General features: G+C 36.8%; 1 protein-coding gene and 1 non-coding gene across 8 annotated transcripts in view; one reads left to right on the top strand and one right to left on the bottom strand.

Annotated features, from left to right (window-relative positions):
• The window catches only part of Akap9 (A-kinase anchoring protein 9), a 156,226-nt gene that overhangs the window by 79,588 nt on the left and 49,698 nt on the right, over window positions 1–26,940 (top strand). For all 7 annotated transcript variants that reach the window (XM_074064769.1, XM_074064763.1, XM_074064766.1 and 4 more), the window contains one exon: window positions 16,503–16,729. In XM_074064769.1, coding sequence (XP_073920870.1) covers window positions 16,503–16,729 — 227 coding nt within the window. The remainder of the gene's footprint in view (window positions 1–16,502; window positions 16,730–26,940) is intronic.
• LOC141421089 (small nucleolar RNA SNORD60) lies at window positions 25,639–25,710 on the bottom strand. The gene has a single exon (XR_012445774.1). It is a non-coding gene; the product is annotated as a small nucleolar RNA SNORD60 (small nucleolar RNA).

Below are 26,940 nucleotides of genomic sequence, written 5' to 3'. Positions count from 1 at the left end.
TTACATACTCATTTAGTGACATTTATTCTTTCTCCATTTTCCTGGCTATATTTATCATCCTCTTGTATACATATAATTCTTTTGCGTATCTTCTGCAGTGATGGTTCAGTGATCATAAATTGTTTTAGTTTTTGCTTATAATGGAAGGTTTTATTTTTCCTTCAATTACAATGGGTAGCTTTGCTAGGTGCAATAATCTGTGTTCACAGTTATTTTCTTTCAGAGCTTTAAATATGTCATTCCATGCCCTCCTTGCTTTTAAGTTTAAGGTTCTGTTGAGAAACCTGCTGTTATTTTTTTCTCTCCTGTTTTTGTGTTGTTGTTTCAACTCAGTGTCTTACACTTGTTAGATGTGCACTGTGTTACTTGAGCCACATTCCCAGCCTTTTTTGTTTTAGTTACTTTTCAGGCAGGGTCTTTTATGTTTTGTGTGTGCTATTATGTCTGGCTTTTTTATTGAGATGAGGTCTCACTAACTTTTTGCCTGATCTGACCTTGAACTGCCATCCTCCTGATCTCCACTTACTGAGTAGGTGTGAGACCTGATCCAGACAGTCTCCTGTTACTCTGATTGATTTGCCTTTATAGTTGATAGGGTGATTCTCTCTCTTGCTGCTTTCAGTATTCTTTCCTTGTTCTGAATATATGCCTAATGTTTTAACTATAGTATGACATAGGGAGGTTCTTTCCTGGTCTAATCTGTTTGGAGTCCTAAAACACCCCTGTGCCTAAATGACCATCCTTTCTCATGATTTGGGAAGTTTTCTGCTGTTACTTTACTGAATTTATTTTCTATGCCTTTTGCTTGTGCCTCTTTTTTTTTTTCCACTTCTAAAAAATTTATTCTTCTAACTAGTCATTGTATGCATAGGTTTCTCTGTATGAGACTTCAGACAAGAAGCTGAGCCATGTAGATAAGTCTGCATCTAGTTTTTGTTCTTTTTGTGGTTTGTTTTGTTTTGGTTTTTTTTTTTTTGTCTTGTTCGGATGCTTTTAAAAAATCTTTTAATCTCAGACAAGGCTGACTTGCAAAAAATATGCCCACAAACACCTGCCCCTAGTGTCCACCTGTATCTCAACAATGAGACTTCTATCACAACTTGGGGGACACTGGGATGGTCTGGTCTCTTTGCGTTTTACTTTCCTCTGCTGAGGAAACGCAGAGTAAAACTTTGCGTTTTACTATCCTCTGCTGAGGCCCTGAGTCCTGTCAGGGCACCTCTAGGATACCCCTCCATGTGGGGTGTCTGAGGCTTGTTCCATTTGAACCCCGGGTGACAGGTTTCTTTATTGTCCCTGATGCAGAAAGCACAAGGGAGCCCATGCTTTGTAAGGCATCTTGGTTCCAGGGCTGGACATGGTGAGTACCTTTCTAGTGAGTGCAGGGCAATATAGCAGCGCATGGTCCTCGGAACCATGCGGCAATGCCACGCTACTTCTTTTTGTGTGGTCATGATTCATAGGTTTGGTCTATTAATTTAATGGTGTCTCAGAGGTCTTAATGTGTTCTGTTTATACTTCTTCAGGTTTTTTCTTTTCCTTTTTTTTTTTTTAATCCTCATGTACGTTTCCTAATACATCTGCCTTGTCTTCAAGCCCTGCTAGTTTGTTTTCAATTTGTTTCAGTCTGTGGGGAGACTTTTAACTGAGTCTTTTATTTGACTTACTAAGCTTTTCATTTCCAGAATTTCAATTTGATTTTTTTTTCAGAATTTCTGTATCTTTATTGATTTCCTCTTTCATGTCCTACATTATCCTATTTCATTGAGCTCTCTATTTGAGTTTTCCTAGAATTCATTCTGGCATTTATTCATGTCTTTAATTTCATTGATCGCTCTTACAATTATTGTTTTGAATCCTTTGAAATTTCATCCACTTCACTATTGTTAGTATTTGTTACTCTGGAGTTGTTGAGTTTTAGAGGAGTCATGTTGTCTTGTTTTGCTTTCGTATTTCTTATGTGTATTTAAGGTATTTGTGTACCTTGAAGCCAAGTCATTAGTTGGAAGTTTTAACCACATGTAGTCTTATCGGTTGAAATATTATCAATATTCAGGCAGAATAGCTGTAGTGGCTGGTTGAAGTGCTGTTTCTCACCACTAGACTGGAGGTGTGTATGAGTAGCAAAGCATTTGTTCACTGGGGCACTGGGCCTGATGCCCAGCCCTGCTCAGTTTGAGAAAAACCACCTGGAGTTTCTCACTGAAGGGATGGTTGTCAGCTTCTGGACTACTTTCACTATGAAAGCGTCCCCTTTTTTTGTGTACTGGGAGCCACTGCTGGCTGTAGGGAGCTTTATAGCCTATACTGAACAGGTTCCCACTTGTTCCATTAACCTTTCAGTTAATTTTCTAGAGATAAGTGTCCAAACCTGGGGATGATCCTTGAATATGTCAAGAGTGGGGGTAGCAAACAGGGCATTTGTTCTGCACTGGCAGGGGGAGAACTGAAGGATCTACATACTCCTCCTGCTGGTTTCTCTGCTTACAGACTTTGCTCAGTACTTCACCTCCTAGGGGGCAGAGGGAGGGCTATGAAAAATCATATGATTCCAGAGGCCTGGACTGAGCTGTCAGAATGGCTTCAGTGGTAGAGCTCCTGCCTAGCCAGCATAAGGCCTGAGTTCAAACCCCAGTACTGCCAAAAAAATAAAAATTTAAAAAAAAACAAAAACAGGCTTGAACTCAGGGCCCTCAGACCCACTTGTCAGCCAATGCATGTAGCCAGGAGGCAGTCCTTAGGGACGAGATACTACACCAGCCACTGGCCTGGTGCGTAGTTTCTACCACAATTCTCATGTAATGGGCCTCACTCAGCACCTGAGGCTCCCCCCAGCACCGCCCCCCCCGCCCCCCCCCCTGCCCAAACTACTGTGCCCTTCTCTGCTGGAGATCCCCACTGCCCACTGCTTGAATTTCTCTGCAAGTCTACATCAGACCGCCACAGCCACACCTCATGGACATCTGCCACACACTGTGCCAGAGTGTCCTAAGACTTTCTGAGCCATGATTGCTACTTATTTTCAAGATCGCCTTCCCCCAAATAGCTGTCTCAAACAACAGGCCCTCTCCAAAATGGCATCTTGCTATAGCTTTCAAAAATGAGGGAAGCCACATGTTTTTTTGTCACCAAGACTTGCCTTCCACACTGGAACAGTCACAGTGTTAGCAAATCCCTGCAGTAAGTGTAAATTTACTAAGCGTAATCCTGCAGCTAGATTTGCCAGCCTATCTCTAGGGCCCTCTCTGGCTTACCTTGTGATTGTATCTTTGGCTTCCCCTCCTTTTTATGGAGAGCTGCGGATGGAACCTGAACTGTTTGGTGCTTTTTCTGTTGCGTCTGTTTCTCTGTACTTTTCTCCTGTCCTGCCATCTCTTTCATGATTTCCAGTGCTTTTCCTCTCTTAAAATATAGCCTTCCTTTGTTACTTGACTGTTCTCATTCACAGAATCAAAACAGAAGACACTTGAATCTGATCTTAAGCAAATCTTGCTGACCTCAAGGCATTTTTCTACACATGGAAAATATAGAAGAGAGAATATTCAAGTATTTTCCAACAAATAAGCTTCCAAACATAAATGCATAAAAACTACTCTTCTTAAAACACCATTATTTGGTAGCATTTGCACGTTAGTGTCTTGAAGTTGTTGTCATAAATACCACTGGATATTACTGGTCACTACTGGGTCTACATAAACCAAAAAGCTGTTTCATTTTTCCATAGATAAATAAAAATTTCCACATAGCCAATTGTGATTCTTATGGTCACCTTATAAACTAAGGAAAGCTGAAAATGAAGAGATTTTAGGAGCCCAGCACCAATTTCACCTACATGTTCAGATGGTTAGACGAATGTCTTTATCTAAAAACCAAAGGTTTGGTTTTATCTTTGGACTATCCTCTGAAAGGTCCTTTTGGAAAAGTGGTTTGAAATATGACAGAATATGTCATATGTGTAGCTCTAGAGATTAGATCCTGTCATGACATAGCCATCTTTTCAATTTGGTATTTTTCTAGCTATCTGGACTGGCCTCTTTTTTCAGTTCCTTACCATCACATTGCTGGCCTTCCTTCAATCCCTCTTTGTTTTTTTTCAGCTCCCTATATCTTGCTAGAGAACAAATCAGAAAATCAAAAAAGGAGAAAGATTTCATAAGATGCAAAAAGATAGGAGTTTGACACAACAAGGGGATTGGACTTTGAGCACATGATAAAAGTGAGAGCACACAAGGGAGGGGTGAGGATAGGTAAGACACCTAAAAAATTAGCTAGCATTTGTTGCCCTTAATGCAGAGAAACTAAAGCAGATACCTTAAAAGGAACTGAGGCCAATAGGGAAAGGGGACCAGGAACTAGATCAAAAAGAATTAACCTAGAAGGTAACACACATGCACAGGAAATTAATGTGATTCAATTCCCTTTATAGCTATCCTTATCTCAACACTTGTTCCTTTCTATTATTGCTTATACTTTCTCTTCAACAAAATTAGAGGTAAGGGCAAAATAGTTTCTGCTGGGTATTGGGATGATGGGGAGAGGAAGGGGGCCAAGTGGGTGGTAAGAGAGAGGGTGGGGGCAGGGGGGAGAAATGACCCAAGCATTGTATGCACATATGAATAATAAAGCAATAATAAAAAAAAAAGATAGGAGTTTGAATTCAGGGCCTTGGGCTTGGCAAGGCAGGTGCTCTACCATTTGAACTACACTCCAGATAACATTTATTGAACTTTTAGAAACATCTATTGAACAATTTCTCTGTAGTTTCTGTTTTATAGACTCCTTCTATAATGAAGGAGTCACTGAGATTTCCATTCAATTCAAGATAAAGTAGTACTTAATTTACTTAAAACTATTATATATATATACACATATATTTTATATATATATTATGAGAGAATCACTTCAGTCCTTTATTATTTAACTGTTGTCTAATTTTGAAAGAATAATATTATGTAAAAAGAAAAATTAAATCCCCTGAAAAAAATGCAGTGTATAGAATATTATAACAGGTAATTTTGTTGATATTAGCTCCACTGGTTATAATGTGCACTTTTGAATTAATTAGCTCAATCTTTATGTCTTTTTTTTATGTTTGCCAATGGTGTGTAAATCTAATAAAATTATTATGACCTCCAGAATCACTGAGGGACACATATCAGATCCATTTTGCATCTTTTAAGAGAGAGTGAATTAATAGAATTTATGACTTAAAACATTTAATTTTTTTTAAACTCTGATAATCTTTTGGCTTCAAAAGATTGACAGTGTGTTTTGTGTGTAAGAATTTATTCCGTCATTACTTTGTATTTTTAATGGAAGCATTATTATAAAAGCTGAAACACATCTCTCAAAGATTGCTTGTGTGTCTTATTTAACATAAAAATACTGAGTTTTAATCTGATTCCAAACTGACTTTTGCCTTTCACCTTTTGCAACATGTGACTTTTGTTGTAACACTTGTGATCTATCTTCAGCCTTCAAGTTTGAACTTGTTTAGATTTTAAACATGTTTGAACTTGTTAACACTTGAAAAAAATTGACTTGCTAATATTTGCTTCCTTTTAAAGGTAAATGAGTTTATGAAATTAAAAGGAAATTTTGAGCCGATGTCAATCACTTCACCCGGAGTGAATATTAGATCACTTCATAAAAATAAGTTCCCCAAATGTGTTGAAAAAAAAAAAAATTTCCTTTAGATCTACATTGTGATAGTTCAGGGGTAGAATGTCTTCCTCTCTGATCAGAGACCAGGGACTAAAGTTGGTTTGCTGCAGCTTCCTCTTGGAGCAGTGTGAAGTTGGCCATGGTTCCTTTTTGGCTTCCTTTGACTTTGGGCAAATCTCTTAAGTATCCTACATCTTTAGTACAGTTTTCTTATCTGTTAGATACTAGGGTCAGAACTAGACTCTAATGGTTCCCAGCTGGTGCCATAGAGCTCATCAGAGAGCCATTGAGGCAGGGAAAGCTCTGTCATATTTCCCACTCAGCTTTAACTTGAAGAGTTTACAATCATCTATCAGAGAATGGATGGTATAATCCATAAAGTACTTGACTAAAGGACTTGAATGATAATTTGCTATGTTTGCAGTATAGAGCTGAGTGATTCATCAATCTGAAATGGTTCTGTTCACTAAATTGGCTGTTCTGAGATATCTGTTGGCATATTGTGAAATTTCCCTGATTATTTATATTGTCCTCCAATTTTCCCCAAAAAATAGTTTTATGAATAAAGTATAAACTTGGCCTCTTCTCCATTCCTTTATTTCATAGGAATTTTTTTAATTAAAAAAAAAACTGTTTCTTCAATGAATATGTCTTCAAAATGGTTTTTTTTTTTCCTTTTTTTTGGTTTTGTTTTGTTTGTGGTGCTGGGGGTCAAGCCTAAGGGCCTTGAGCACACTTAATCAAGTGTTTTACCACTGAACTGTACTTTTCCCCCTTCCTTCAGCCCTGAAAAATGTTATTAGTAAAATACATTAAGGTTGTTGGCAGCTTTTATCTTTTTAAGGTACTTATTTTTTATTAACTTTTCCAAAAACTAAGGTTCAGTGGCCTCCATTTCATATGTCCTCTGTATTTTGTGCTTGAAATTTGCCCCCAGGTTCATAGAATATCCTCAGTCTTTTCCTTACCAGATTGCCTTTCGATAACAAACCACAAAATGTACTGCAGTCTTCATAGTATTAAAAAAAAAAAAAGTGTTGACTGTTTTCAACTTTGCCCTCCCCTAGAAGTGTACTCTATTCTTCAGTACACTTAAGAATAGACTGGCTCCTGCCTTCATTCACCAGCTTTAGTTTTTCTTCTTATAGTACCAACACTGTTCTCTCAGAGAGTAGCACTGTCTTCCCAATCATTAAATCTATAACATCTTCTCAGTCCTTGCCTGAATAACATTGAAGGTTTTCCTTTTTGACATTTTCTCTTCTTGCCTCCTGGAACTTCTCTCTCTGTTCTTTGATATTTTTTATGCAGCTTCTTTTGTTAACTTAAAGTCTCTCTTTTCTCTCTCTCACTAAAGATTACTCCAAAAACATTCATTTCCAGTGTTTAAACTCTCGCTTTTCTACAAGACTACTAAGTCTGAAGATCCAAATTTACCAGTTTATACATCTCCACAGTTCTATAAACACTGAAGACCAATCCTTTTTCATGCCTACTGTATGTAACTTCTCCTTACTTTTTATTGTTCTTCTTAAAAACTCCTGTCTTTAGGTAAGAATCATTTAAACTAGAAACCTGGAATTATCTTTTACCTTTCTTCCCACCTTGCCTTATCTGTTCAGTCTTTTCCAACTTGTGTCCTTTTCCCACCCTGCCCCCAGCCCTATCTTATTTCACGTTATCATCTGGATACGCAATAGCCTTTTAGCCAGTCTTTTTCTGCTTCTCCAACTTGCTTCTGTGTGTTATACAACTCACTTCCTGATTCACAGATTTAATACTGTCTTCCTGCTCAAAAACATGATTTACCCTCCCCATTGTTTAGCCAGAACTCCTGCATTCCTATAAAATCTGAGACCATTCATAACTTGGCCTCCTTTCTACCCACCTTCTTTTAACTCTTTCCCTACTCCTTCCCCTATTCTCCATATAGTTTTGCTCTATAAAGCCTAAAGTTCCTATCATGTCAAACTGTTCTTTGTCTCAGACTTGTCCTAGTCTCTGAACCCATGAAAGAAAATGTCACTAGAATGCATTTAATGCCTCAGACAAAATACGGTATGCCATATTTTTAGTTTTTTAAGCATCAACTAAGAATTATTAACATTTCTTGCTTCCATAGCCTCTTCAAAATATCTATTTCTAGACTACATTAATTTAGTAATGTTGTAATACATGTTATTCTATACTTTGGTATACTTTGTGTATCATTTTGAATTCCATGATTGTTTTGAATTGAAATATTTATGAAGTATTAGCCAATATAATCATGGTATTCTGTTTTGAATACATGGAATGATATAAATAAATATCAGTGTAGTTGTTTTTTAATTTGGAGAATAAAATAAGTAAAAATTATGTTACACTAAAAAATAGAATTAGACAAACCCATGTGTAATAGCAGATATTTAAAATCATGTCCTAGAATGTAGTTTTGGACCCTTTAGGTAGTAACTTGTACTCAAGAGGTGTTTAGTGAAGCTGCATCTCATGTCACTACTGCATGAGATTGAGAGAACTCCATGTGGCACCAGCTACTTTACCAAGATGAGTGCTGATTTATTCCAGTGAAGGTGTCAAAGAGGATGTTTCTCTAAATACTTTGGACATTGAAGATTTCTCTTCTTTATTAACTTTGCACAATACTGAAAACTACTGTGTGCCCATGTAATAAAAGAATAAATAATTCCTCTTTGGGAAATTTCATTGTTGGGTTGTGATACACTGCCACAGATGAGTATTGTATTGGATGCAGTGGTGAATAACCTGTGCTTTCATGCTTTTACTTTAATTTAGGGAAAACACTTGCAAAGCTTTTCTTCTGTCCATGTAAACTCAATTTTCCTTACATAAGAGATAATAATACTGTCAGTACTGTGAATAACAATGTCTATAGTTAAATCAAAACTGGTTATCAGTCTACTCTCTTCCCAATTTACTTCTTACAAAAATAGCACACTGCAACATTTTCTTAGTCTGTGCGGCAGAAGCAAGTTAAACTGTCTAGTGCACAGCTCAAAAGTTGAAAGTTCAAATATAAGCACTTATTCTATTCTTCTGTATACTTGGAATATCTGATTTTGCACATTTTTGGTTTTTATTTTTTCTTTCTCATATGTTTGTGCATTTGTTTCTTGTTACCCTACAAAGTCTTTGAAGATAGGAACCAGATCTTGTCACCTGTGTGTCCTCCTTACTTAGCAAACCCTACATGCTGGATATTTGGTAACTATTGAAAGTTGTCTTAAAAGTTTTTATCAGGCTCAGCAATAGAGCACATTCTTAGAATGTGTAAGGCCCTGTGTTTGATTCCCGGCACCAAGAAAGAAGAGGTTTTCACCAAAGAAAATATTAATTTCTGCAAAGTCTTATTAGCATGGCATTATCCTTCTTATTCTTGTATACTTGGCTATTCAATATTATATTGTGCATTGGCATATTTCATTTTGTTGCAGTGCTGTTGTTAAAAGACCTTGTAATTTCAATTACTTCAATTTTTAATTTGACTAGATTTTGTTTTTTTGTTTTTTTTTTTTTTCATTTTTCTTTTATTATTCATATGTGCATACAAGGCTTGGTTCATTTCTCCCCCCTGCCCCCACCCCCTCCCTTACCTCCCACTCCACCCCCTCCCGCTCCCCCCCTCAATACCCAGCAGAAACTATTTTGCCCTTATCTCTAATTTTGTTGTAGAGAGAGTATAAGCAATAATAGGAAGGAACAAGGGGTTTTGCTGGTTGAGATAAGGATAGCTATACAGGGCATTGACTCACATTGATTTCCTGTGCATGGGTGTTACCTTCTAGGTTAATTCTTTTTGATCTAACCTTTTCTCTAGTTCCTGGTCCCCTTTTCCTATTGGCCTCAGTTGCTTTAAGGTATCTGCTTTAGTTTCTCTGCATTAAGGGCAACAAATGCTAGCTAGTTTTTTAGGTGTCTTACCTATCCTCACCCCTCCCTTGTGTGCTCTCGCTTTTATCATGTGCTCATAGTCCAATCTCCTTGTTGTGTTTGCCCTTGATCTAATGTCCACATATGAGGGAGAACATACGATTTTTGGTCTTTTGGGCCAGGCTAACCTCACTCAGAATGATGTTCTCCAATTCCATCCATTTACCAGCGAATGATAACATTTCGTTCTTCTTCATGGCTGCATAAAATTCCATTGTGTATAGATACCACATTTTCTTAATCCATTCGTCAGTGGTGGGGCATCTTGGCTGTTTCCATAACTTGGCTATTGTGAATAGTGCCGCAATAAACATGGATGTGCAGGTGCCTCTGGAGTAACAGTCTTTTGGGTATATCCCCAAGAGTGGTATTGCTGGATCAAATGGTAGATCGATGTCCAGCTTTTTAAGTAGCCTCCAAATTTTTTTCCAGAGTGGTTGTACTAGTCTACATTCCCACCAACAGTGTAAGAGGGTTCCTTTTTCCCCGCATCCTCGCCAACACCTGTTGTTGGTGGTGTTGCTGATGATGGCTATTCTAACAGGGGTGAGGTGGAATCTTAGTGTGGTTTTAATTTGCATTTCCTTTATTGCTAGAGATGGTGAGCATTTTTTCATGTGTTTTCTGGCCATTTGAATTTCTTCTTTTGAGAAAGTTCTGTTTAGTTCACGTGCCCATTTCTTTATTGGTTCATTAGTTTTGGGAGAATTTATTTTTTTAAGTTCCCTGTATATTCTGGTTATCAGTCCTTTGTCTGATGTATAGTTGGCAAATATTTTCTCCCACTCTGTGGGTGTTCTCTTCAGTTTAGAGACCATTTCTTTTGATGAACAGAAGCTTTTTAGTTTTATGAGGTCCCATTTATCTATGCTATCTCTTAGTTGCTGTGCTGCTGGGGTTTCATTGAGGAAGTTCTTACCTATACCTACTAACTCGAGAGTATTTCCTACTCTTTCTTGTATCAACTTAAGAGTTTGGGGTCTGATATTAAGATCCTTGATCCATTTTGAGTTAATCTTGGTATAGGGTGATATACATGGATCTAGTTTCAGTTTTTTGCAGACTGCTAACCAGTTTTCCCAGCAGTTTTTGTTGAAGAGGCTGCTATTTCTCCATCGTATATTTTTAGCTCCTTTGTCAAAGATAAGTTGCTTATAGTTGTGTGGCTTCATATCTGGATCCTCTATTCTGTTCCACTGGTCTTCATGTCTGTTTTTGTGCCAGTACCATGCTGTTTTTATTATTATTGCTTTGTAATATAGTTTGAAGTCAGGTATTGTGATACCTCCTGCATTGTTCTTTTGACTGAGTATTGCCTTGGCTATTCGTGGCCTCTTGTGTTTCCATATAAATTTAACAGTAGATTTTTCAATCTCTTTGATGAATGTCATTGGAATTTTGATGGGAATTGCATTAAACATGTAGATTACTTTGGGGAGTATCGACATTTTTACTATGTTGATTCTACCAATCCATGAGCATGGGAGATCTCTCCACTTTCTATAGTCTTCCTCAATCTCTTTCTTCAGAAGTGTATAGTTTTCCTTGTAGAGGTCTTTCACATCTTTTGTTAGGTTTACACCTAGGTATTTGATTTTTTTTGAGGCTATTATAAATGGAATTGTTTTCATACATTCTTTTTCCGTTTGCTCATTGTTAGTGTATAGAAATGCTAATGATTTTTCTATGTTGATTTTATATCCTGCTACCTTGCTATAGCTATTGATGATGTCTAGAAGCTTCTGAGTAGAGTTTTTTGGGTCTTTAAGGTATAGGATCATGTCGTCTGCAAATAGGGATATTTTGACAGTTTCTTTACCTATTTGTATTCCTTTTATTCCTTCTTCTTGCCTAATTGCTCTGGCTAGGAATTCCAGTACTATGTTGAATAGGAGTGGAGATAGTGGGCATGCTTGTCTGGTTCCTGATTTTAGAGGGAATGGTTTTAATTTTTCTCCGTTAAGTATAATGCTGGCTGTAGGTTTGTCATATATAGCTTTTATAATGTTGAGGAACTTTCCTTCTATTCCTAGTTTTCTTAGAGCTTTTATCATGAAATGATGTTGGATCTTATCAAAGGCTTTTTCTGCATCTATTGAGATGATCAAGTGGTTTTTGTCTTTGCTTCTGTTAACGTGGTTTATTACGTTTATTGATTTTCGTATGTTGAACCACCCCTGCATCCCTGGGATGAAGCCTACCTGGTCGTGGTGAATAATCTTTTTGATGTGTTGCTGAATTCGATTTGCCATTATTTTGTTGAGGATTTTTGCATCAATGTTCATTAAGGAGATTGGCCTATAGTTCTCCTTTTTGGAGGTGTCTTTGCCTGGTTTTGGGATAAGTGTAATACTGGCTTCATAAAATGTGTTTGGCAGTTTTCCTTCCCTTTCTATTTCATGGAACAGTTTAAGGAGGGTTGGTATCAGTTCTTCTTTAAAGGTCTGATAGATTTCAGCAGAGAATCCATCAGGTCCTGGACTTTTCTTTTTGGGGAGACTCTTGATTGCTGCTTCAATTTCATTTTGTGTTATAGGTCTATTCAGGTGATTAATTTCCTCTTGGTTCAGTTTTGGATGATCATATGTATCTAGAAATCTGTCCATTTCTTTTAGATTTTCAAATTTATTTGAATATAGGTTCTCAAAGTAGTCTCTGATGATTTCCTGGACTTCCATGGTGTTTGTTGTTATCTCCCCTTTTGCATTCCCGATTCTACTAATTTGGGTTTTTTCTCTCCTCATTTTAGTCAGGTTTGCCAGGGGTCTATCGATCTTGTTTATTTTTTCAAAGAACCAACTTTTTGTTTCATTAATTCTTTGTATGGTTTTTTTGGTTTCTATTTCGTTGATTTCAGCTCTTATTTTTATTATTTCTCTCCTTCTATTTGTTTTGGGATTTGCTTGTTCTTGTTTTTCTAGGAGTTTGAGATGTATCATTAGGTCATTGATTTGGGATCTTTCAATCTTTTTAATATATGCACTCATGGCTATAAACTTTCCTCTCAAGACTGCCTTAGCTGTGTCCCATAGGTTCTGGTAGGTTGTGTTTTCATTTTCATTGACTTCTAGGAACTTTTTAATTTCCTCTTTTATTGCATCGATGATCCATTCTTCATTAAGTAATGAGTTATTTAGTTTCCAGCTGTTTGCATGTTTTTTGTCTTTACTTTTGTTGTTGAGTTCTACTTTTACTGCATTGTGGTCAGATAGTATGCACGGTATTATTTCTATTTTCTTATATTTGCTGAGGCTTGCTTTGTGCCCTAGGATATGATCTATTTTGGAGAAGGTTCCATGGGCTGCTGAGAAGAATGTATATTGTGTAGAGGTTGGATGAAATGTTCTGTAGACATCTACTAGGTCCACTTGATCTATTGCATATTTTAGATCTTGGATTTCTTTATTGAGTTTTTGTTTGGATGATCTATCTATTGATGATAATGGAGTGTTAAAGTCTCCCACAACCACTGTGTTGGCGTTTATATATGCTTTTAGGTCTTTCAGGGTATGTTTGATGAAATTGGGTGCGTTGACATTGGGTGCGTACAGATTGATGATTATTATTTCCTTTTGGTCTATTTCCCCTTTTATTAGTATGGAATGTCCTTCTTTATCTCGTTTGATCAATGTAGGTTTGAAGTCTACTTTGTCAGAGATAAGTATTGCTACTCCTGCTTGTTTTCGGGGGCCATTGGCTTGGTAAATCTTCTTCCAGCCTTTCATCCTAAGCATATGCTTATTTCTGTCGGTGAGATGAGTCTCCTGTAAGCAACAAATTGTTGGATCTTCTTTTTTAATCCATTTTGTCAAACGGTGTCTTTTGATGGGTGAATTAAGTCCATTAACATTAAGTGTTAGTACTGATAGGTATGTGGTGATTCCTGCCATTTAGTTATCTTAGTTGTTTGAAGGTTTGATTGTGTGTACCTAACTTGATGTTACTCTCTACTGTCTTGCTTTTTCTTATCCTGTGGTTTGGTGCTGCCTGCCTTTTCATGGTTAAGTTGGGTGTCACTTTCTGTGTGCAGGATCCCTTGCAGAATCTTTTGTAATGGTGGCTTTGTGGTCACATATTGTTTTAGTTTCTGCTTATCATGGAAGACTTTTATTGCTCCATCTATTTTGAATGATAGCTTTGCTGGGTAGAGTATCCTGGGGTTGAAGTTATTTTCATTCAGTGCCCGGAAGATCTCACCCCACGCTCTTCTTGCTTTTAATGTTTCTGTTGAGAAGTCTGCTGTGATTTTGATGGGTTTACCTTTATATGTTACTTGTTTTTTCTCTCTTGCAGCCTTCAATATTCTTTCCTTAGTTTCTGAACTTGTTGTTTTAATGATGATATGTCGTGGAGTAGTTCTATTTTGATCTGGTCTGTTTGGTGTCCTGGAGGCCTCTTGCATTTGTATGGGAATATCTTTCTCTAGATTTGGGAAATTTTCCGTTATTATTTTGTTGAATATATTACGCATTCCCTTCGCTTGCACCTCTTCTCCTTCTTCGATGCCCATGATTCTCAAGTTTGGTCTTTTGATGGAGTCAGTGAGTTCTTGCATTTTCTTTTCACAGGTCTTGAGTTGTTTAATTAGTAGTTCTTCAGTTTTTCCTTTAATTACCATTTCATCTTCAAGTTCTGAGATTCTGTCTTCTGTTTGTTCTATTCTGCTGGATTGGCCTTCCGTTTTGTTTTGCAGTTCTGTTTCGTTCTTTTTTCTGAGGTTTTCCATATCCTGGCTGTTTTCTTCTTTATTGTTGTCTATTTTTGTCCTGAGTTCATTTATCCATTTATTCATTGTGTTCTCTCTTTCACTTTGGTGTTTATACAGTGCTTCTATGGTTTCCTTTATTTCTCCTTTTGCTTTTTCAAATTCTCTATTTTTATTGTCTTGGAATTTCTTGAGTGTCTCCTGTACATTTTGGTTGACCCTATCCAGTATCATCTCTATAAAATTCTCATTGAGTACTTGTAGTATGTCTTCTTTTAAATTATTCTTGTAGGCTTCATTGGGTCCTTTGGCATAGTTTATCTTCATTTTGTTGGAGTCTGGCTCTGAGTTTCTGTTCTCTTCATTCCCCTCTGGTTCCTGTACTAATTTTTTGCTGTGTGGAAACTGGTTTCCTTGTTTTTTCTGTCTTCCTGTCATTGTCCTTGGTGTTGTTACTGTCCCTGTACTGTGTGTAATTAAGTATTTTCTAGCTTGTAATAATAACAATGGTAATATTGAGAATGGAAGAGTGAGCTGAGATGGAAAGCAAGAAGTTAAAGAAAAGGGGAAAACAAATATACAGACAAGAGGGAGAAAGCAGAACAAGGTATCAGACAAGAGAGTTTCAAAGGTATAAACAGGGAGTGTTAGTGTACTAATCGACAGTAAGCTGAACAGACAATAGAGTGACAGAGAGAGGATTGAAAATCAAAGATAAAAAAAATAAAAAATAAGTATATGAAAGTAATATCTATTTATAAAAATGAATTAAAATAAAATGGAAAATAGAAAATTAAAAAAAACAAAAAAAACCAAAAAAACAAAAAACTTCCAAGTTTATATGCAATGCAATTTCAGTCTTAATAATTTGGATGTCCGTCTCAATCTCCAGTCCTGGAGTTGGTGCCTCAGATGTTGTTCTGTAGTTGTCTCATCAAAGGGGATGCATAAAGTAGAACAAAACTACACTCACACACACACAGAAGAGAAAAAAAAAAGCCCCACCAAGTGTCCCCAGTTCAAATGCAATACAGTTTCAGTAAGTTTTTCGGCTTGCAGGTGTAATTCGGTTGTTCTCTCATCAAAGGTAGGGAGAAAAAGAAAAAAAAAGCGTCTGGAGACAGTTCTGAGAGTGGTATCTGCAACTGTGGCTTGCCTGCCTCTGCTCTCAGCCTGTAGCTGGCGGCGTTATTTATGCAGATCTCTGGGGTGAGCTTAGCACTCACCTGGTCCCACAGGCTTTGTTTGCTCAGAGTTCTCCTGTGCGGGGGAGGGGGGCCTCTGCTACAGGCTTTTCCCTTTCCAAGCACTGGGAAAGGCGACACTGCCCCGCGTTGTCAGGCCTGCGTATTTATTTACAGTTCACGTGGGAAGTGGGTCTTCCCTCCTCTCACAAGCGTCCCCGCTCCTGGTTGCTGGCGCGCCCCGCTCCCGCCAGAGCCTCTCCGGCCCGCCCGGCTCGTTTATTTCCAGTCCCGGGAAGGAGTCCCTTCCCCCAATCTTCAGCGCTCAGGGCGCCCCACCCTCTTTCCAGCGTGTTTTAACTGTTCTTATTGCTTAGTACTCAGTTTCTCTTTTTTTCCCGGGTGGAGGTCAGTCTGTCCAGGGGGCTATGCTGCTCTGGCCCAGGCTTGTCTGTGGGGGAACCGCGGTACCGCGAAGCTCACCTGGTCCGCGTCTTCCCAAGCCGTATGGGCGCCGGCCACTGGCGGCCCCGGGGGCCTCCTCGGTTCTCCGTTTAACGTGAAGTGGAGATTCTCTGCGCTGGCTGGAGATGTGGAGGAGTCAAAGTTATGCCTTTTCTCGGTGATTATGCCTGCAAAGTGTGTCTCCAGCGTCTCTCCAAGATTTCACTATAGGAGGGTTGCTTTCTGCTTCCTACCTCTAGCCGCCATCTTGGAATTCCCTCATTAGGTCATTGATTTGGGATCTTTCAATCTTTTTAATATATGCACTCATGGCTATAAACTTTCCTCTCAAGACTGCCTTAGCTGTGTCCCATAGGTTCCGGTAGGTTGTGTTTTCATTTTCATTGACTTCTAGGAACTTTTTAATTTCCTCTTTTATTGCATCGATGATCCATTCTTCATTAAGTAATGAGTTATTTAGTTTCCAGCTGTTTTGACTAGATTTTGTAATGTTAAAATATAATGATTATACCGATATTCTATTATTATTATAGATGAATCAGTACCCTCTTATTCTGGAAGTGATATGCCAAGGAATGACAGTATCATGTGGTCAAAAGTAACTGAGGAAGGAACAGAGCTGTCACAACGGCTTGGGAGGAGTGGTTTTGCTGGAACTGAAATAGACCCTGAAAATGAAGAACTTATGCTGAATATTAGCTCTCGACTACAAGCAGCAGTTGAAAAACTTCTGGAAGCAATAAGTGAAACCAGTAGTCAGGTAACTGCTTTATCATGCTAATGTCTACTGAGTTAGAAGCAATGGAATGTTTCTCTTAGCTATCCACAGAAATGTCATTAAGCTTCCCTTTAATACTTGATTGTATTTGTGACAACCAACACTGGTATCAGGAGTATTCAGGTGGTAATAGGTAATGTAATATGCTAATTGGCTCTTCCATTTCTAAAATTCAGTTTTGTTTTAATTCAGATTGCTATACGTTACTTATTTTAGATTTGAAAGACTAGTATTAGGAATCTCTAAAACCATATGCTCTAGTATATCGTAACATACTGTTACAATCAAATTGAACTTATAATTCCTTCATGTGGTTTTTTTACATTCATTTTACAAATAGGACTTATAAACCATCTCTTGGTAGGAAATTAGTTTGGGAAGTTTTTACATCACAATACATTTTTATAGAAACTTTAAAAGTGGTATTTATAAACTGTATTTCTCTATCTGTACAATTTTTATAGCAGGTATGGTCATTTTCTCTTAAATTAACGTAGGCAGAATTTAGTAAATTATTTACTGCTTTAAAATAATATTTTCAGAATGTTTAACTTAAAAGTGTCAAATCCTAGCTGTAATGTTAATTAAATGAATAGCATCTACTGACAGGTGTTAGCATTTTCATTATTATCTTTATTCAGAGTATCTTAGATCCAGATGTATTTGAAAGAGAAGTTGGGAAGTTGAATGGGTCTCAGATCTCATTTCCGGTGTCTGGCTTTTTTTGATGCTACTGTTTTCTCCAAGAAATTATTCATTGTGGCATGTTTCTGCAATAGCACTAACAATTAGCTGTAGAAACTATGACAAGTGTTGTTATGTATTTTGTATTTTAATGCCAAATTTATAGGCCATTTCTTGAGTTAGTGACACTTAAAATAATTTGTTAACTACCTAGTATTTGGTTAGCTTATCATTATTAATCTATTCTTTTTTTTTCCTGGCAATTTGCTATTGGAATTCAATAAGAAAGGCATGATCCAAACAAGAAGTTTCTTTTGAACTGTTTGTCCTCTGAATAGTCTTCAGATGTGACACTTAGTTAGAATTTTCCCCAGATTTACTCTTTTGGTTTGGGAATAATCTAACTCATCTTCTGTGATAGAGTGTGAACTGTCTCTGGAAGAGCACAAGAATGTTGCATCTATTGAGATGATCATGAATTTTGTCTTTGCTTCTCTTAATATGCTGTATTATGTTTAATAATTTGTATATGTTGAACCATCCCTGTATACCTGGAATGAAACTGACTTGATCATGGTGTATGATCTTTCTGATACACCATGAATTCAGTTTGCCAGTATTTTATTGAGAATTTTTGCGAGTTTGTCCTGTAATTCTCTTTGTTTGTTGTGTCCTTGTCGATTTTGAAATGCATATAATATTAGCATCATTGAATGATTGTGATAGTGGTCCTTCCTTTTCTATTTCATGGAAAAGTTTGAGAAGTGTTGGTATTAATTCTTCTTTAAAGGTCTGTTAGAATTCAGCAGTGAATCCGTCAGATTTGGAACTTCTTTTTTTGGAGACTCTATTGCTACTTCAATTTCATTACTTGTTATGGATCTGTTTAGATTGATTTATATCCTCTGGGTTTAATTTTGGTTGGTTATTTGTGTCTGGAAATTTATCCATTTCTTCTAGATTTTCCAATTTATTTGAATATACATTTTCAAAATCTTCCCTAATAATCCCCCAGATTTCATTAAGTGTTTGTTATGATACCCCTTTTTTCTCTTCCAAGTTTATTGATTGGGTCTTTTCCCTCCTCATCTGAGTCTGGTATGTAAAAGGTTTATCAATCTTATTTATCTTTTCGAAGTACCAACCTTTTGTTTCATTGGTTGTTTGTATTCTCTCTCTTATGCATGCATGCTATCTCTCTCTGTTTCTCTCTCTCTGTCTCTCTCTGTCTCTCTGTCTCTCTCTCTCTTTCTCTCTCTCTCTCTCATTGATTTAGGGCCTTATTTTTATTATTTCTCTCCTGCTGGTTTTGGGTAGCTTGTTGTTTTTCTAGGAATTTCATATGCAACATTAAGTCATTTATTTGAGATCTTTCTGAGATCTTAATATATGCATTCATGGATATAAACTTTCCTCTTAGCACTGCCTTTTCTCTATCCCATAGGTTCTGGTAGGTTTTGCTTTCATTTGTGTTAGATTCCAAGAACTTCTTGATTTCCTCCCTATTTCTTTGATGACCCACTGGTCATGGAACAATGTGCTTGAGTATTTTCTGCTGATGTTTTGTTGTTGAGTTCTAGTTTTATTCTGTTGTAGTCAAACAGTATGCAGGGTTATTTCAGTTTTGCTTTGTGACCTTAAATATGATCTATTTTGGAGAAAGTTCTGCTGAGAAATATGCTATTGTTAGATGAAATACTCTGTAGAAGTCTCGCAGGTCCATTTGATCTATAGTGTCATTCACTTCTGAAGTTTTTTGTTGATTCTTTATCTGGGTGACCTGTCTTTTGGTGACAGTGAAGTATTGAAGTCTGCTATTATCACTGTGTTGGGTCTGTCTTTGTTTTTATGTCTAGTTGTTTTGCTGAATGAAGTTGGGTGCATCAAAATTGGGAGCATATAAATTAACAATTGTTATTTCCTCTAAGAAGTGACATTTGTCTCTTCTGACTAATTTAGGTTTGAAGTCTGCATTATCAGATAGAAGTATAGCTACTCCTGCCTCTTTTTGGGGCCCTATTTGCTTGGTAAATCTTTTTCCACCCTTTCTCCCTAAGCCAGTGTTTGTTTCTGTCTGTGATGTGGGTTTCTTATAAACAACAAATTGTCAGGTCTTCCTTTTTAGTCCAACATGTCAATCAGTGTCTTTTGACGGGAAAGTTGAGACCATTAATATTCAGTGTTAATATTGAGAGGTATGTGGTTATTTCTGTCATTTAGTTGGGTTTTTTTTTTTTTTTTTGGTGTGGTGTTTAAGGTTTTGTGTCTGTACAATTCTTTGCTACTGTATAATTGTCTTAAGATTTAATAATTCCTGTCCTTTCATGGCTATGTTTATTTTCATCTTCTTTGTGTAGGATTTCTTTGAGTATCTTCTGGAGTGTTGGTTTAATGGTCATACATTGTTTTAGTTTCTGTTTATCATAGAAGGTTTTTATTTCTCCTTTAATTATGAATGATAGACTTGCTGGGTAGAGTATTCTAGGTTTGAAATTGTTTCTTTCAGTACTCAAAAGACCTCACTCTGTGTCCTTCTTTTCTGTTGAGAAATTTACTGTTATTTTGATGGGTTTGCCTTTATATGTTATTTAATTTTTAAGTCTTCAGTGTTCTCTCCTTGTTTCCTGTTCTAATTGTTTTAACTATAATATGTCAGGGAGAAAGAAGTTCTATTTTTGTCATGTCTGTTCATTGTCTTAGAGGCCTCCTGTAGCTGATCATCATCTCTTTCTAGAAATTTGGAAAGTTTTCTACTTATTTTGTGGATTATGTTTCCTATTCCTTTCGCTTGCACTTTTTATCCTTTGATAATGTTCATGATTCATAGGTTTGGTCTTTTGATGGATTTGCAGAGTTCTTGCATAGTCCTTTCTTAACTCTTCACAATTAAAGATTTGTGAAAGGAACTGTTTTTTTCTTATTATCTGTTTTGTCTTCAAGTCCTGAAATTCTTCTGTCTACCAATTGGTCAGTCTGCTGGAATGCCTTTCAACTGTATTTTTTATTTGACTTAAGGAACTTTTTATTTCTAGGGACTCCATTTGATTTTTTCTTTTTGAGACTTAAAAGTCTTTAAAAGTTTTTGTCAAAAGTTTCGCTGCTTACTTTTTCTTCAGCCTGAAGTTCAGTAGACTTTATTTCAGCATTGATATAACTTGTTATGTGATCATGTGAAATTCTATAGTAATTAAAAGAAAATACACATTTTGTACCAAGATTTACTGTTTCAAATTTTTTTTTTTTCTATCTGGTGCCAGTGGCCCATGCCTGTAATTGTAGCTAGTGAGAAGGCAGAGATTGGGAGGATTGCAGCTTGAGGTCAGCCTGAGCAAAAAGCAAGATTCCTTCTCAAAAATACCCAACACAAAAAAGAACTGACTGACTGTCTGAAGTGGTGTAGCACAAGTCCTTTATTCCAACTCCAGTACCACCAAGTCTGAATTGGCTTTATTTTAGAATGCTTATCCATAAACCTCTTTTACTATATGCTATCTTACTGAGTCTACTGAGCTAATTCAAATATTTTCAGTCATTGTTTTTCAGCACCTTTAAGCTTGAGTGCATATGGATTACAATTATCCATTTTATTCTATGAAAGTTGAGTAGTATAGAATATATTATTTTACACTGAATTCCTGTTTTATACTGCTTTTTGTTTGGTTTTGATTGGCTTATTTCAACCATAGTAGTACTTAATTTCAGTGATTGGTACTTTCTTTCACTGTGAAAACAAATACTTTTTCTTTCTTTGCCATCATTAAATAATTTTGATATAGATTTTCACCACTGTTAATACTGTTGTTGCTGCTTGATGCCATTATAAGTTATGGACAGTCTGGTTAATGGAATATGGTATTTACCTTTTGATAAGAACCATGGAAAATGGCAAACAAATGACAAGTGATCAGCGGTTCCTACCGGCTATTTGTTCTTATAGGCAGCTAGAGAAAAGCTTCCTCATAATTGTTTATGCTGTCAAGTGGGTAGGATCCACCCAAAACACCTAGTTTCCCAGGCCAAGTCCACAACTCATAACAACCATCTGCTTTCATGACCAAGTAGTGAGGTACAGTAGGAGCCTAACCATGGCATTTTCCAGGTTATTCTCAAGTTTGTTAAATCTGAAAGCAACAGTATATTGTTTAGCTTTTCTGTGCTGTTGTGTTTTAAATATCATTCAACAGATCACAGATGATTTGTAGAGCAGTAATTCTATGTAGGGACTTCTCAAAGTGCAGCCACAGCACCAGCAACATCAATATCACTTAGCAGTTTGTTTCAAATGTCAGTTCTCAGGCTCCACCCCAGACCTATCTGTGTTTTAATGTCTTTTGGGTGGTTCTGATAAACAGTAAAGTTTGAGAGCCACTGATCTAGAAATTATTTATGTAACTTTATATTGTTCTGGCTTAATTTTGAGGTGCTATACCAGTGTCTATTATGTAAAACATTAAGTTAGTTGATGGTAGGTATAGAATGTTACAAAAATGAGGCATTTCTTAGGTGAATTATATTTTTAAGGCAACAGGAATAGGGGCTTTGTGAAAAATATTTTTAAAGTAAATTTAGTTCATAATGTTTAAAGTTATTGACTTCTTTTGTGTAGTTTCATTAATGACAAATTATTTTAAACCTAATCTAACAGTCAATTAGACTAACAGAAAACAATAAAGAGTATCTTTGTGAAATAAATACTATTCCAGTTTCCTCCTTAAATGTATCATCATTTGGTTCTTTTTCATAATAGAAATATTTCCCTTTTACCTTGCCTTTTTTTTCACTTGTTCTAACAAAATCTAAAACAACTGGGTGGCACTGCTGTAATATCTTTTTTCAGTAAAAGAGAAATTCAGGCAATTTGCTCTAGCAATTTCTGTCTAGATAATGGAGATATGATAGCAAGCAAAACAAAATCCATGCTTTTGGGAGTAAATTTAATGGTGGAGGCCAATAATAAGTAGAATCATAGTATGTTAGATGGTAATAACTGCTGTAAAGAAAAGTAAAATAGAGCATGATTCAGGAAGGAAGTGTTTTATATATGAAAAACAGAGAAGACCTCCTTGATGAAGTGCTATTCAAGCATATAGCTTAATAAACCAATTGGGGTTATAATACATATATACGTGGAAATATCCCAAGGAAACTGCCTGCATAGCTACCTTTATCTCAAACAAACTAAAACGTCATGTTTTTCATTTTATCTTTTCTCTTTTTTCTTCTACAAAATCAGAGGACAGTAGGGCGGAACAAGTTCTGCGGGGGATGGGGGGCTGGCACCAGTGGGAGAGGAGAGGTATTGGGGAATGGGGTAGGAGGGTAGGAGGGTGAATATGATGCAAAAAATGTGTACACATGTAAGTAAATGCAAAAATGATACCTGTTGAAACTATTCCAGATTGGGGGAGGGGTGGATGAATGAGAATGGATGAAGGAGAGTGGTTGAGGAGATAAATTCATGTATGATATATTTGATTCATTGTAAGAATCTGTGTAAATGCCACAGTGTACTCCCACCTATCACAACAATAAAGGGAAAAAAAAAGAAAATATGGAGTTCACCAGACAGGTGGAAAGAATGTCTAGATAGTAAATGTGCTTATAGTAACTGTAATGTCATTACTTCTAGGTTCTCTTTGTGAACAATTTGAAATTTGTATGTATACTGGTCCTTGTCTCTGTAGTTATTTCTGTTATCTGTCTCTATCTATACAGTAAAAAGAACCATAAATTCATACTGACACCTCTATCTCCAGTTCCAATCCATAGTATTCATTTTACCCTTCCCCTTTTTCTGCAGCATTTCTTCAACTGTAACATACACATAATTTCAGAATTAATAACTCATTCCCCTATGAGAAGCAAATTTGCTAGAATAGAGTATTTGTGAATACTACTTTCGTCTCTGCTCTTATAGTGTACAGTCAAGATACTGTTTTTCAAAGTTCCTTTGGTTAATTCTTTTCTACTCCAACAATTAGTTTTTATTATTTTTTATGTAGTTGTACTGACTTGTAATAGGTTTTTTGTTCCTTCTTGGGTTCCTGCTTATGGTGATTAATATTTTTTCTAAATTTATATATATGATAAAATTCACTCTATGTAGACGGTTCATAGAGTGACAGATACATAGAGTCATGTATTTATAACCACAGTCATAAAACAACATAGTTCCATCACCTCAATATTCCCCCCAACTGTCAGCCCCTTTCCACCTCCTGCCTTTGTCACACACTGGCTTGCTTTCCTTACCTACAGTTTTGCCTTTTTCACAGTGTCATAAATGAAATCCTACATTATGTAGTCTTTCTGATCTAACTTTATTACCTTAACAAAGTGTATTTATTATTCACCTGTGTTGTTATATGTAGTAATAGTTTGTTCCTTTTTTATCTATGAGGAATCTTTCATGGTAGGAATGTACCAGTTTGTTTATATATCTCACAGCCAGCGTGAGCAGGTCCCTTGACCTGACTGGGAGCGATTGGGGATTTAGAAAAAAGACACAAAGACAGACATACAGAAAAGCTGGGATCAGGTGGGTCTGACACTCCTGATGAGAGATGCCGGCGACCCCCTCCACCTCCAAGCGCATTTATTTATACAGCGAGTATGGGAAAGCAGGGTGAAAATGTAGGTCGTGTTCTCATGGGTCCAGTTGCATAGGAGCTAGGAACAGTGCAGCTATGGTATGTTGTTATTTACTACAGACTATCCTGACTACATCAGTATGTCCTGTTTTACCTGCAAGGCAGCCTGACTGAACCTTGCCTCCGCTTGGCTGGGCCCATGCCTATCAGCCAGGAGGCCCTTTGACAGAGCTTTGCTCATGCCATGGTCTGTCTCCACTGCTTCAGTCTCCCTACTTGCAAGGCAGCCTTGCTGAACCTTGCTCACCTCCTTCGTGCCAGGGCCTTGCCTTCTCAGCACAAAGGACTTTGACAATGGCCTTGCTCATGTCAGAGTTTCTTCTCAGTCTGTTTAGTTACTCATCTCCCACCATATATGTGCTGTGTAAAGGACGTACAGTTTTTTTCCATCTTTGGGTCATTAGAAAAATCTTCATGTTTCAAAATGATCACTGTGGCCATCTTGTTAAAAAGAGATAAGTAAGTAAGGAGTGATAGGTGTTGTGGGGGTAGGGGAAGAGAATGTGCAGGGCAGAAGCATAGAAAACAGCTAATCTTTGAAGTTAGGTGCTAGAGTTAGAATTTGAACCCAGACGATTTGGCTTCAGAGCCCATGCTCTCAGCCACTACTTCTACCCTCCGAAAATGAGTGACTCATTCTGTCATGCACTGCTGATATGTCATGCAAGTTACAAACCAAGAAATGGGTTTTGAGATCTGGGTATCATTGGTGACTCTATAAGAACCACTTCAGTGAAGTACTAGAGATGAAAGCCTGATTCAAGAGAGAATGAATGGAAAGGAAATCGAGATTTGTAAGAAGTAAGTACATGGTCAAGAAGAAAATTTGTGACAATAGGCATAGTGTGATAGTGTACAACACCACGATGTGTTTGATGTGTTGATGATGCAATAGATGTAGTTCTGTATTACAGACAACACCCAGAGCAGAACATGAGAAAATGGTAGAAGAGGAGAGTTGAGGAATATGCAGTGGTCACGTGTGAGCTGAATTAATTACTGTTTCAGGAATCTCTCTAAATAGAGGCACAAATTTACCATTATTGCCTGCTAAAATATTTCAGTGACTTCCACACTTTTCAGCATAATGGGCGGATGGGGAGGAGTTGGGGTACCAAATGTAGAGAAAAAGGAGACTCAGAAAAAGGAGTATTCCCAGTGAGAAGTCATAAAGATCAAGTTAAGGCAGGAAGAATGTGATTTGGAAACTATTTAGAAGGTTGAATTTGATAAAAAGTTGATGTAACTGATTGGATGTGGGGGCTGTAAATCAGGAATGCATTCCTGACTGAACAAGTTGACAGTTACTTCATTTAGTGAGGTAGGAGATGCAAAAGAAGTGAGTAATGAGTTCAGTTACATATGTGAATGAAAAGTGTGGCAGTCACTGAAATATTCTTAGCAGGAAAATAATACCAGACATAACAATAAACATATTTATTAAAGTCCAGAGTTTGAAAAGGACTAAATTGGAAGTTGTTACAATTTTAAGATACTTGCAGCCTTTCTTTTCTTTCTTTATTTATTTATTTTTCCTTCCCCGCCTCCCCACCCCCCAAGCTTCAGTCTTGCAAAATAATCAGATTATGTATGTTAGATGTCAGAAGTTAAAGGAATTCTTCACAGGCTTTATGGTTTTAGAGATATACAAAATGGTTGGTTGATTGATTTGTTGTCACTACTACAATACTGACATTTAAAAGAGATTAAAGATAGATAAGTCTACAGAGGATATTGAGAATCAGAGTTAAGTGGAAAATCAAAAGAATAATTTCATAAAAGCCAAAATGTGTCAGGTACCAAGGAGAAGTTAGGGATGCGAAGGATTTAGTGTCGCAAGAACAGTTTCATAGAGTGGTTAAGGAGAATTCAAAATTCAGATTATAAAGAAACAGTTGAAAAAGTAAAGATAACAATCTCATGAGACCTCATTCGATAAAATAGGAGAGCACTATACGGGAAGAGAAGAGTACTTTTTTACAAGTTGGATTAGTTTGTATTGATCAGAATGGAGAAGTAAGAGATGCAGAACAGAAAAGCCAGGCTTTGTACAGCCAGTTCCAGTTCCTTGGAATAAGTAGGGATGGACTGTAAACCACAGTTGTAAAGTGAAGCCTTTGCATTACAGAGATCTTGCCTCCATTAAGTTTGGAGAGAGGGACTATTACAGGTGATTATGGGGAGGAAAATTTCACTGAAAAGGCCCCAAGTCTAAGTAAATGTTGAAATTCAAGGTTCTTCTTTTGCAATTTTCTTTCTTAATGGTTTTTATATTATGTATAATTTTAGTAGAAGGTAAATGATTAAACTTTGTACTTCATTTTAAAGTTGTGGGCTGCCTTAGGCCCCATAGGCATATGCTGTTTAAAAAAAGAGCAGGTGAGCATTTACTAAGTATCAGGAACAAGTATCTGCCTTATATGCTGATTTTTTTCTAAAATAGATGACAGAAGTATTTTACTTTATATGTTTGATTTGAAAGGTAATTTGCCCAGTGGTATGTCCAAGATCATATAATGCTTTTTTTTGAGTTTTTTAATAGTATATTTATTTCAATGGGTTTTACTTCTTGTTTGCTCAGACTACTATAAAATGAAACTTATATTCCACATATCTGTAGTTTCCTATTGGTTGTAATAGCTTTCACTATAATGTGATGAAAAGTATTTAGGGACTGTATTAAAGCCCTTTAAAAGGTCACCTTAATAGTACAGTCTTCATTCAGTATTCTATGTTTCTGCAGAAAAGTCATCTTTGAGAGTATGGTTTCATAGATTCTTGACTCTTGGATTAGGTAGAAATATAAATGTTCTGTAGGAATAGTCTTTGCAGCAATTAAAGTTTAACATAATCGAGAGG

This window comes from Castor canadensis, chromosome 2 (genome assembly GCF_047511655.1).
Source record: "Castor canadensis chromosome 2, mCasCan1.hap1v2, whole genome shotgun sequence".
Lineage (NCBI taxonomy): Eukaryota > Metazoa > Chordata > Mammalia > Rodentia > Castoridae > Castor > Castor canadensis.
Note: the sequence above shows the minus strand (reverse complement) of the source record. Positions and strands in the feature narration are given on the sequence as shown.